Below are 12672 nucleotides of genomic sequence, written 5' to 3'. Positions count from 1 at the left end.
GAACGACTTCCGAACGGCTACGAGGAAATTCTGGCCCACCATCCGGCGTCTCAGGAGAGGAAAGCAGTGCGCCATTAACACTGTGTATAGTGGAGATGGGGTGCTGTTGACCTCGACTCGGAACGTCGTGAATCGGTGGGGAGAATACTTCGAAGACCTCCTCAATTCCACCGACATGCCTTCCTTTGAGGAAGCAGGGTCTGGGGACTCTGAGGTGGGCCCCCCTATCTCTGGGGTCGAAGTCACTGAAGTGGTTGGAAAGCTTCTCGGTGGCAGGGCCTCGGGGGTGGATGAGATCCGCCCGGAGTTCCTAAGGGCTCTGGATGTAGTGGGGCTGTCGTGGTTGACACGTCTCTGGAGAGGAGGGTCCGTCGGGAAGTTGAATCTCGGATTCAGGAGGAGCAGTGTGGTTTTCGTCCCGGCCGTGGAACAGTGGACCAGCTCTACACCCTCAGCAGGATCCTTGGGGGTGCGTGGGAGTTCGCCCAACCAGTCCACATGTGCTTTGTGGACTTGGAGAAGGCGTTTGACCGTGTCCCTTGGGGAGTCCTGTGGGGGGTGCTTCGGGAGTATGGGGTACCGGGCCCCCTGATACGGGCTATTCGGTCCCTGTAAGACCGATGTCTGAGTTTGGCCCGCATTGCCGGCAGTAAGTCGAATTTGTTTCCTGTGAGGGTTGGACTCCGCCAAGGTTGCCCTTTGTCACCGATTCTGTTCATAACTTTTATGGACAGAATTTCTAGGCGCAGCCGGAGTGTTGAGGGGGTCCGGTTTGGTGGCCTCAACATTGCATCTCTGCTTTTTGCAGATGATGTGGTGCTGTTGGCTTCTTCAAGCCGTGATCTCCAGCTCTCGCTGGAGCAGTTCACAGCCGAGTGTGAAGCGGTTGGGATGAGGATCAGCACCTCCAAATCCGAGACCATGGTCCTCAGTCGGAAAAGGGTGGAGTGCCCTCTCCGGCTCGGGGATTAGATCCTGCCCCAAGTGGAGGAGTTCAAGTATCTTGGGGTCTTGTTCACGAGTGAGGGTAGATCCCGTCGGAGGAGCTGGCTGAAGTTGCTGGGGAGAGGGAAGTCTGGGCTTCCCTGCTAAAGCTGCTGCCCCCGCGACCCGACCCCGGATAAGCGGAATTGAAGACGGAACGGAACGGAACATCCTGGAAGTGGATGACGTAGTGAGCATGTAGCACCGCAAGCCACCGCGCACAGTATTTTCGACGTCAAACTTTGAGAAGACAGAAAAAAACGTTGTCTACCTGATAACTGCTCAGTTTCTGCTGCTTTCTCTTCCTAACTGTATCAAAAAGACTTATGTATTTTTGATACAGTTAGAAAGAGAAATCCTTCTTTCCTCTTGTTGACGTATTTTTTTTGTGGGGGCCCGGTGACCGACATCTGTCAAGACAAGTGGCGTTAGAAAGACGACGGTCTGATTTGATTGACCTGATTCGGTGATTTCCTCAAACTTATTTAGCTATTTTAATTTTGAAGTCATATTTATAAAGCATGCCTTTATTTGTTATTATTATTTTTTATAATTGTATTGGTTTAGTGATTTTTATTAAGGTGTTGGGCAAAATCTAGTCTCCTAAAAGAATCACTTTTCAGGAAACTAACAAAAACGGCAATTTTGCCGAAACGTCATCAAAAAAAGAAAGCCATTTAAAACACTTTAGATTTGTCATTTTAACACACACCTCACGAGGGGACTCATCAATGGTATACATTTACGAAAATTTCCTATTTCTAACAGGGGTTTTCTTTTTATTATCTCAACTAAAAATACAGAGAATATTACTCGCCAATCCACAAACTCATAGTGAGGTAGGTGAAGTCTCAGTACAAGTTTGTCACTAGTTAATTGCACTGTAAATAATTGAATATAATGTAGAATCACCGTCTTGAATATTGAAATATTAACATGAATACAAGAGGACTGAAAAACCAACACACCGAATGTCACTGTCCAAGGTCAAACAAACACATGTCTAACAGCGAACATTGGAGTCAAACAAAAACAACGGATCAATTTCAACTTAGAACATGGCTGCAGGCATCCAGTTTCTATTCTGCCTCGGAGTCTCTGTGTTACTCACAGGTAAGTGCTTTTTTAGTATTAATTGGATGGTAGCTCAAAGTGATTGTGATGTTTTGAAGGCTTGGGGAGGTCAATGTTTGTTGGAAAGAGTCACAGCCAAGGAAAGGACGATCCGGTGTTGCAGTATGTTGTCAACAACTCGCTGAGGGAGCATCCAGTCCTCACTAAACTCAAACTGGTAAGTAAAGAGGATATTTTAATATCCTGTTACTGGTTTTAAGCAGTTAACCTATTGGCCACTCGTGGGAATGTGCAACAAGCGTGTTTATTTATTTATTTATTTTAAATACATTCTTAAAGAAGGAGTTTGTAATTACCACCCCAAGAAGTCAATATATTATTGTCATATTAAAGGCCGTCAGTATGACCTGAAAGTAATACATTAGTAAATTGATCTGTGAAAAAAAGATGGCCCTATCTTGCATCTCGAATATGATTTTTCCCCCCAACCCCGTGCTCGAAGAAAAACAACCAATCAGAGACAGCAGGTGTGACTGATGAGGTGTTAATTTTCCATGCTGACTTTTTTTTTAATGTCCATCCCTCGTTTGCACATTAGTAGGCATAAGACTTCCAAACAGAAGCAATGTTTATCAACATCACCAATGATAATTATGGTTCAAACTTCAAAATGTTCTTTAACCTTTGAGGCCTGTGATTTGCATTTTAATTTCAGAGCACTCTCGATGACCAATGGAGCAACATGATGGTTTCCGTCGAACAAGCCCAATTGATGGCCAATCTCATGAAACTGATCAACGCAACCAAGGCTATTGAAATTGGTGAGATTACATCCAACCCAGCAACACAAAATATATTTTAACAAATGCAATGCATCTGACTTTTTTTTGTATCTTACAGGGATGTACACGGGGTACAATGCACTCAGTATGGCTTTGGCCATGCCAGATAACGGACATGTGGTAGCATGTGAAATAAACGACATCTATGTAGACATCGCCAAGCCCTTTTTTAAAGAGGTAACATCACCTAGCCAATTTATTTAGAGCAGATGTCACCAAACCTTATTCTCCCAACAGGCCGGAGTGGAGAATAAGATCAACATACGACTACAGATGGCAATGGCAACACTTGGTAAGAGATTTGTAATGAAAGTTGACTTTCACTTGAATCACTGACATTCATTCCTATTTCCTGTAGATGAACTGATAGCAGCTGGTGAAACAGGAACCTTTGACTTTGTGTTCATCGACGCAGACAAATCCAACTATGACGGATACTTTGAAAAGTCTCTAGAGCTTATTCGGAAAGGTGGCGTCATTGCCATCGACAATGTAGGTCCACAACTTGTAGGCCTACACAATGTACTGGCCGTATGGCAGATGTTGACTGTGTGTGTGCTGGTGTGTGAAGGTGCTGTGGAGTGGAAAGGTTGTGGATCCTGCACCCGATGACGTCATCTCCAGGACTCTGGATGCGCTCAACAAGAAGCTCCACAAAGACCAGCGGATCGATCTGAGCATGCTCACAGTGGGGGACGGGCTGACCATCGCTATTAAACACTAAACAGCATTCAGGATCATTATATCGAGATTAAAGGCATGTTTTATGGTATATTTTGAGTGATTGCAGTATGTAATTGCTTTGCACCTCTCTATTCACATTTTTAGAGGAACTTAAACCTATTATTTGCTGAAAAACTCAGCTACCGTTTTCATTTTTTGTGCTTTCACCTCAAGATGGCCTTGTTGAAAAGGGAAAATGAAGCTGGGAGAAGTACAGTAGGTTTGTTTGCTTTTCTCTGGACATGTCAGGGAGAAGCCAAGGTTTGCCTGGGTTGTTACAGAATTATCGTGGCATGTGCTTTTAAACACGCCCTTGGGTTACCCTAAAACAAAACAAAAAAAAATGTATTTTGTATAATCAGTTTATTTTTAAGCATAATGCAAGATGATAATTCTGTAATAACAATTTTCCAATAGATTAAATGAAAGATTTACCACAGCACCCTGGTTGGTAATCAGTGGTCTAGTTAATTTTTTTTCTTCCAGTAACCAATACCATTATGAAATAGGGAGGGAATGTTGAACAAGCATTCCTGACCATCATGAAATTGTACAACTAAGAATAGATAATGTAATAAAATAAAGAACAGCAAAATTATCCTCACTTTGCAGCAACACTCCATGAGCCAGTTGAAGGTTGGAGACTTTATTGAAAAGGTAACAGACAAAAGGACCTCCATGTCCTTGTAGTGAGAGGAGACTTACAGTTAACTCCTCGTTAACATTTCATAAGTTTGGCATTGCTTTCGAGCACTATGAGCCTCCCAGTGTTTTTGTTTGTGTGGTCGGCCGAGTGGACCGTTTCTAATGTCCGACGGGACACCATTGTGTGCGCGTGAAGAAGGCTTGCAGCTGTAAATAGCAACAGAAGAAAGCCTAGTGTACTTTAAAAACTGAGGAATATCAGACGGTGTTTTAAGAAGAAATCACAAGCGGGAAATGACAGCACTCACCACACAAATACGGAGTGTCTGGTAAGATGACAAATAACCCACACAGGCACAGTGATGCACAACTGGGACTGTATTGTATTTATGGCAGCGCTGGACAGGAATCATGACGTTACGGTTATATAAATAATATGCCACCTGACTCTCGCAACTAGAAAGCAACAAAAAAGCACCAGCATGACGGTGGTGCTCACTCAAGTTAAGAGTTTGTTCTTGTAGCCTTTGTGAACCCGATCTCTTCCAAGATGTCCCCACTTTTGCTGGTTGGGAAATACGTAAGGCCAAATTTCTTCTGATATTCCGGAGTTCCTGGGTGTGGGAGGAGAAGCTTAGGCCTCCAGTTCCAAGCCCAGACCCAGCTTGTGGCCTCCGGCGTTGATGTTCTTGCCGTCGACCAGGCCGGCCAGGGTGAGCTTCACGCCTGGGCAGGAATGGGAGACAACATTAGTGGTCCTGGTTACATGTTGGTCACATTACCAAATAGAATAAAACTTATATGTTACATACACTAGATATACAGGGCGACCAAAAAATAAAAGGGAACTATTTAACAATCCAATAAAACCAAGAGTGATGGAAGAAAAATATTTTATTCATAGTAATTGAAACCTTAAAACATGCCTTTTAAGAAACAATGTTGAAATTTCCTTTCTCTTTAAAAAATGTTTTTATTACATCCTGTTGATAACATCCTTTTGTACAAATCCATTGAAATCTGCTGTTGAGATTCCTCTTTGACCGCTGCAACATCTCAGCTGGGATTCCATCATTGTTTGATTGTAAATGGCATGTTTTAAGGTTTCAATTACTATGAATAATATATTTTTCTTCCATCACTCTTGGTTTTATTGGATTGTTAAAAAGTTCCCGTTTTTTTGTGTGTGTGTGTGTGTCACCTTCCTTGTATTTGCATTAAAAACACTCCCAGCTCTCAACTACTGTACAAAACAAATGAGAAACTATAACTGCACTGAGTGGGCCTAGAAAACTAGCTCATTGCTTTCAGTTAGTAACCTGGAGACAACACACGCCACTAATGCTGGAAACAGAGGACACAAGTATACAAGTAGATAGAAAGTATGAACAAAATGCCAGCATCACAGCTGTAAAAGACACTGCAGGATTTATCCATTTGTCTTGTACACAGAACCCAGAATTTGTATAAGGAGATCAACATGTCAGTTGATCAACTACTCAGCCTTGTCACCACCAGTGTACACACTTCCTCACCATCCTTCATTTTATAACATGTGCAACAATTTATGAGTCTTACATGATGGAATGTCTGCTGAGTGTACAAGTGCTGTAAAACAGGTTGGACTTCCACATTTACAAAATGTCTGTTCAGCTCACCTGGTCTAAGGGTCTGGGTGTAGCCAACACCAACAAGGCTGTTGTTGTTCACTTTAGCCTGCAGAAGAAAAAAAAAAGAAGAAAAAAAAAAGAAGAAGAAAAGAAGCATTTATAAGTACTTTGCTTTTGTTTCACCATCTTATCGCCGCTTTACTTACGCTGACGGAGGCATCCTTGTCCAACTGGTATTTGGCGGCGATGCCAAAGCGTGTGCTATTGCTGCCTGCGGTCCACGCCAGGTTGACGGCAGTCTCAAGCTTGTCGCTCACCTTCTGGTAGATGGAGCCTCCAAACTCTGCCCCATCGTTGCTTTAAAAGAGCATGAGAATCAGTAGCCGCATTTCCACCGCAGGAACTTCGGGGTAAATATACGGGGCCAGCCCCATATGTGCGCGTCTCCACTGCAGGAGCCTTCCCAACCAGGCCACATTTACAGAATCTTACGGGGACGAGCGGAGGTCCTACTTGAGGGTAGCTACTATCGTTCTGAGCCTGCACCATAGAAATACCTTGAAGCTATAGAAATAACATTTAATCCAACGGCTTGTGTTACTTACACATTTGTGTGCAGCTGGAAGTCTCCCGTCTTGTAGCCGATGGCAAAGTTGTTCTGGGTCATCTTGGACTTGGCGGTGTCGAAGGTCATCTGGTAGCCGGCAAGCCAGCCCTCGTAGCCGACAACCGCCGCTCCATGGATGGTGGGGCCGGCGAAGTCAAAGTCCACGTCGCAGCCCAAGTTCACGTATTCGCGCTTGTAGGCGGTCTTGACCTTACCGCTCTTCTTGCTGTTGAGGCACACACACAAGACATAAAGCGTAAATATATGTATCAGTGATTTACTATGTGGACAGCTACATCTCTGAACTTGGAAAACCGCCAAAGTCATCAGGTACTGTAAGTTGATCTCAACTCTGTTTTAATTTATTGTACGAAAAAAAGAAGAAGAAGAATCCAACATCAAACTAGTAACATGCTTGGCAACTTTCCAACATGAGTAACTTAGTTATGCTACTAACTTAGCAGCCTTGGCTAACCTTAACTTGCATACAGTGCTCATTGTAATGTAAGGCTACGTGGATGTTTGTAAAGGGCGATGTTTTGGTCAAGAACACGGGGACGGCAAGAGGTAGCTTTGCCATTAGCCCAGCAGTATGTGGATGAATGGATGATGGATGAAGGCTGGCACACCGGCACAAGACAGGATCAGCCCCTAAAAACAAAATACCTTTGAAGTGTTTCAAATTGTGTGAAAAAAAACACACAAAAAAAACAACAAAAAAAAGGAAGTGCGATCGCTGTCTCATAAGTTATGTCAAAACAGCCCATCCAATCCCATGCTGGTGTTAATTTGCCATTCTTAGCATGACACACCATAACCCTTGTACGTGACTTTATCCTTGACACTGAATGGAGAGGCCCCTATAAACACCTAACAGAAAGCAAAACACCTCTGAAGTAGAACTTGAGCAAGCTAAATTTTAAGGCAGCACGTGAACGTCTTTGAAAGTTGCAAATGTGTTTGGTATCAGTGACAGACAAACTCCACATTTGCACTAGAGGGCAGCAGATAGTTGGCAACAAGTCGTGACGGAGGCATTGTGTAGAATGATCACGTTTTGTTTGCTAACATTATATCTTGAAGTACTGATGATCATAATGATCAGTAATGATCATACCCAGTGTTTGGCGAGAAGGTGGTGTCAAAAGTCAACTTCAGTCCCTTGGCGATCTGAGAAAATATTTAAATGGATAAATGGGCATTGTATCTTCATTGCAGTCATTATAAAGCGTGTTTATATTGAACATTATTAGTTGCCATTACCTGATCTTCAATGGTGATTTCTGTTCCCAGGGTGTTGTCGGTGTTCCACTTCTCAGTAAAGGTCAAGCCATACTCTGCCCTCTTGTATTTGGTTTCAAGGCTGCCGACCACTTTGCTGGTGTCTGTGTTGGAGGATCCAGATGTTTTGAATTCCTTAAAACAACAACATAAAGCTATTAGGAAAGAGCATCTTGGCACTATCACACACTTTCTTCTACATAGTGCATTTGTTTCTTAAAACCTTTTCCACAAAGTACCACCTCAAAAAATGCTTGTCTCTCAAAGTACCATCATAAGCCAGAGGCCAGAGGTTTTATAAGACACATTAAAACATGTGTTCAAATGCGGGTCACGTGTTTCCGGTGGTGATGAAAGCGCCAACAGTTGTCTTAGATAAAACAGCAAAGTATACTCAAAAATACAAATAATACTACTTCACGTTAGTTTGAGTTAAGATTATGGTTATGTTTAGTGTTATTGTTATGTTTAGGTTTAGTAAAAAAAGTAAGACGGAATTGGAGATCACGTGTTTCCGGTAGAGCTCCACTCATCCATGATCTGCAGCTAGACCCATTTCTTACTTTTTCTCCCCAGAGACTCATTAAAAGGCCAGATTTTTCTTTTAAAAGTTTGACACACTCTGCTTTAACGCGGTACCAGCAAGAACTTTGTAAAAAGTGTAATCATCACCCACGCACTTAAATTAATGTCAGTTTCACGATAACGTTAGCTGGTTAGCAAAGCGGTTAGCATAGCAAGGCTTCTACATCTTGTCCTAGTTAATCACACCTCGTAATCTGAGAACTTCGATACTTGTAACTGAAGAAGTGCTTCTTATACGCCTCCACAAAGGCTTTAGTTACTAATTTAGGAGAAAAAGCGCAACGTGTTTATGTGCAGTATTAGCCAGCCGAAGCTCGTTGAGTCGTTGCTATGCTGTGACGTAAGTGGTAGAACCGATCTCGCCTCGACTTAGTACGCACGCTTGAAGGTACCGTAAGCATCCCAGCGAAGCTTTTGGGGGCTTTCTCCGCCGTTCAATTTTCAGAAAAACTTAAAAATCCGTGTTTTAATGATGCTAAAACTGCACATTTAGACCCGCAAACTGCTTCACACAGCTGTCACTATTTCAATGAGCCGAAAGGAGCACCCGGCATGCTTTGAGGTGGGCTTTAAAAAATTAATAAAAAAGTTAATTAGTAATTACGGGTTTGTTATTTTAGTTAAGTTTTTCGAAGTAGTAGTATTCGTTATTTGCATTTACCCACCTCGTATTCTATTAATTTTCATTGATTACAAGCGGTTCAGATAATGGATGGATGTTAGGTTTACTTTGGCACTGTAAGCTTGTAATGTATGATGACTATGTATCATTCACTGCCATGTCCACTTGTACAGGCTGCCACCTGGTGACAGCTGTGTGAAACAAACATGCAGAATGAATGCTTTCCTGTCAAACAAGCATTCTGTCACTTCTTTTTGTTGTTGTTGATAAATGACGATAAACACGATAAGAACAAAATAACACGATAATTTTTTTTCAATCGTCTTCACAATAAATATTGTCATATCGCCCAGCACTAGGGCCTGGTGCACATGCCATACTTTGTTTAATACTCATTACTTAAAGAGCTTCTAAGTAAAAAGAGGTTGTTGTTTTTTTTCATTTTAACTAGTGTACATTTACATTTACAGTGGCCACCATCTTGCTGCATGAATAGGACATTAATAAAATGAGAGTAATGCCAAACAGATTTAAAATGCATTTTTCACAGATTCTACTATTTGACTCCAAGAAGTTTCTACAGCGCGTGTCCGGTCCAAGCGTACATAAATATTGTAATTACCACTCCACTGGCTGACTTGGTCTTGACGTCAAGCTTCACCAGGCCGAATCCTGAACAAAAAGTTGTTTTGATCAAATCCTGTTAGAGCACACTAAAATAATTGTAATGTTTCAAGGGTCACACATGAATTCCTACCGTAGCCCTTGTTGAAGATGTCCTTGGCAGACTTGCCCAGATCAACATATGAAGGAGGCACGGCCATTGTTTCTACAGACGATGAGAAAATAAATATATTTTCTATTAAGAAAAATGTTATTGCCAGTGTGCAAAACATTCAAGAGTATGAATAAGTCTTTGTGCGCTTTTTATAACTAAAAAATAAATAAATAAATGTAGTAGTTATTTTTTTTACACACACACACAAAAACATTTAGTGACTATACAGTTCAATTCAGTTTTTTTTTTAACAAGGTATGCACAGCTACAAATATTTATTGTATTTATGACTTCACTGTAGCCCAGCACTGACCTTCGCTAACGTGGCAGTGCATTCCAACTTGAGTTAACATTTCATAATGTAGGATTTTTGTCTTTTCAGTGAGGCTCCACTAATTCTCGAGGCCAAGTGCTAGCTAGCTTGAAGCTGTTTAATGCCATTCCCAGTTGAGGCTTAATGTAAAACTAAATTTAAAACAAAGAATTACACATTGTGTTGAACTGAAACATATAACTTACGAAAAAGGCCACGGGCTTAACACTAAAACACATGCAAAATGCCATAAACGAGCTAATTAAACTTTTGATGTTGTGGTAATATAACCCATGGGGGGGGGGGGGGGGGATATTGGAACACAAATTGTGCAGCAACACATATAGACAGGCAATATACCTTTTATTTTGAGATAAAGAGAAAAAGCCATTAATATTATTGCAATTTCATCATGTTAGATCAATTATAGACTTTAAATTGTCCATAGAAGGGCTGGGCAACATGTTGAAAAAAAATAGCATTATTGCGATATGCATTAGTAAGTTTTATATGGAATTGTTTACTTTTATCTGAATTTGACCAGTCAGACGCAAACTTTAATGTGCATCACTTTCCAATAGTTGAACATTATCTAGGCTAACTACAATTAATTACAATGAGTTACTCTTCCATTTGATAATAAAAATATGATTTCATTAGGTACATGTTAAATATCGCAATAATATCGATATCGCAATATTCAACAACTATATCACATAACGCATATTTTTCCATTATCGTGCAACCCTAGTCCATACGTGTGAATGGTTATTTTATTTGTGCCCTGCAGTTGACTGGCGACCAGTCCAACAGTGTACGCCATCTCTCGCCCACAAAGTCAGCAGAGATATGTTCCAGCTCAGCCGTGACTTTAATGAGAATAAGTGTTGTAGAAAATAGATGGATAGTAAATGCAATGGACCGTTATGTAATAAGAACATGCTATACATTGAAAGCTTGCTAGTCTCATTGCTGACCTTCAGACTCGTAATACCAACCTGCAATTAATCAATTTCCAAAACAGATGTCATCCTCAAATGTAACACTAAGTAAATGTTCGCCGACTGAATGCGCATTAGCTAAAATCTTGCAAATATTCCCTCAGCACGCTTTCAGATTGGATTCATCGTGGCTATTTAGCACGTAACTATGACGTATAAACCACTCCAAGTGGCCTGACAGCCCGTGAGCAAGGTTAACGTGGGACAGATTGCCATTTTGGCTCCCTGCTTATCGTGAGTTGGTTTAAAAGTTAGGCGGGGTTAAGAGCACATGTTGGCGCTAATTAGCAGCACGTCAAAGTGATGTGCGGTGTCGAGGGCTGTCACTCCGCTAAGGCCGATGTACAGTTCATGTGTCATTAAACTAACCCAAAGATATTAGTCAAGTGCAAAACACCAGAGTTGCAATTGCAACACCGTAATAAACACTAAAAAATAGATTTCCCGAAAGAATTTAGATGGGTTTAATCTTGCATGAGTCAGACACGACATGTCCAAGCTAGCGTAGCTGACGCTGCTAAAGCTAACAGAGTTGCCGGCGAGTACCACAAGCAAGTTAGACCGCTCCTTTCAGCGCGTTAAAAAAAAAAAACCGAAAGGCACGTTTCGAGCTACCTCATTAAACACGTATCTTACCGGTCGGAGGGATGTCTAGAGGCAAGTTAAAGAGACTTTAGGACAGATGTTCCTCGAACCGCACGGGCGAGGCAGACTTGACCGGTTGGAGGACGAGCTGAAGGAGACTGCGCTCAGTTGAAACCTGACCTATCACATCCTGCCTTAGGACCCGGGCTGGCTACCAATTGCCTGAGTAAAAAACAAACCAAAACCCCAAAACATAACCAATACTGATACAGAGCGAGGTTTAGGTGAACTATGTAGTTGTTTTTCCATTTTAACGCTATATATATATATATATAGATATAGATATAGATAGATAGATAGAGAGATAGAGAGATAGAGAGAGAGAGAGAGAGAGAGAGAGCATGGCATAGCATGTTTTTTTTGTTTAGTTATTTTTATTTTTTATGTAAAAAAAAAATTGGGGGGGGGGGGGGGGGTCTGGTCACTTGGCTCCCAGGTGTGCATAGCATATCCCAGCTCCTTCATTCTGATACAGCAGCATCCAGCATCCTCTGCATCCTTTGTTCATTTATCTTCTTGTTCTTTCCGTTTCTTGCGAAATTTTGCACCTAATGTTTTTTTTTACTTTTTCCTCTCCATGTGAATAATTAAAAACACATTTCCCATCATTCACTAAGAATGACCCCCAAGTCCGTGACCCCCCCCCCCCCCCCACACACACACGCACCAAACATACCGAAAACAAACGCCAAGATTTACATGTCGTAAAACAAACAAACAAACATCAACAAAAACATTTGGCACATAGCATTTATGTGTGTCCGTGTCCAGCACGGTACCCCTCCAGAAATCTTCATTCAAATTAATACAGTACATTTAATTATCTCTGTTGATGTACCGGTTGGCACTAGAGGTACTGCACAATACTGTACCTGACATTGAAGCCCATGGATTACGTTACTAAAAGACAGCCAGTACAGGTATGTTGAAAAGCAGAGTTCTGTTAAAAAAAAGAAAAGAAA

General features: G+C 41.6%; 2 protein-coding genes across 2 annotated transcripts; one reads left to right on the top strand and one right to left on the bottom strand.

Moving 5' to 3' along the window:
* The first annotated feature begins 1944 nt into the window (after nt 1–1944).
* LOC147164122 (catechol O-methyltransferase domain-containing protein 1-like) lies at nt 1945–3672 on the top strand. Its single transcript, XM_086092799.1, has 7 exons — nt 1945–2097; nt 2157–2275; nt 2774–2879; nt 2959–3077; nt 3138–3192; nt 3259–3392; nt 3472–3672. Exons 1-7 carry the CDS (start codon nt 2043–2045, stop codon nt 3622–3624), a joined length of 741 nt encoding a protein of 246 aa, XP_085948925.1. The 5' UTR covers nt 1945–2042; the 3' UTR covers nt 3625–3672.
* Nucleotides 3673–4253: 581 nt separating this feature from the next.
* Nucleotides 4254–11848, bottom strand: LOC147164121 (non-selective voltage-gated ion channel VDAC2). The gene is made up of 9 exons (XM_086092798.1): nt 11702–11848; nt 9731–9802; nt 9596–9645; nt 7749–7901; nt 7603–7655; nt 6484–6711; nt 6085–6235; nt 5927–5984; nt 4254–4994 (listed from the first exon to the last, which is right to left on the bottom strand). Exons 2-9 carry the CDS (start codon nt 9795–9797, stop codon nt 4903–4905), a joined length of 852 nt encoding a protein of 283 aa, XP_085948924.1. The 5' UTR covers nt 9798–9802; nt 11702–11848; the 3' UTR covers nt 4254–4902.
* Nucleotides 11849–12672: the final 824 nt, after the last annotated feature.

This window comes from Leptonotus elevatus, chromosome 13 (genome assembly GCF_054856555.1).
Source record: "Leptonotus elevatus isolate MCC_2025b chromosome 13, RoL_Lele_1.0, whole genome shotgun sequence".
NCBI lineage: Eukaryota > Metazoa > Chordata > Actinopteri > Syngnathiformes > Syngnathidae > Leptonotus > Leptonotus elevatus.
The sequence above is the reverse complement of the archived record's forward strand: the minus strand, read 5'-3'. Positions and strand labels throughout refer to the sequence as shown.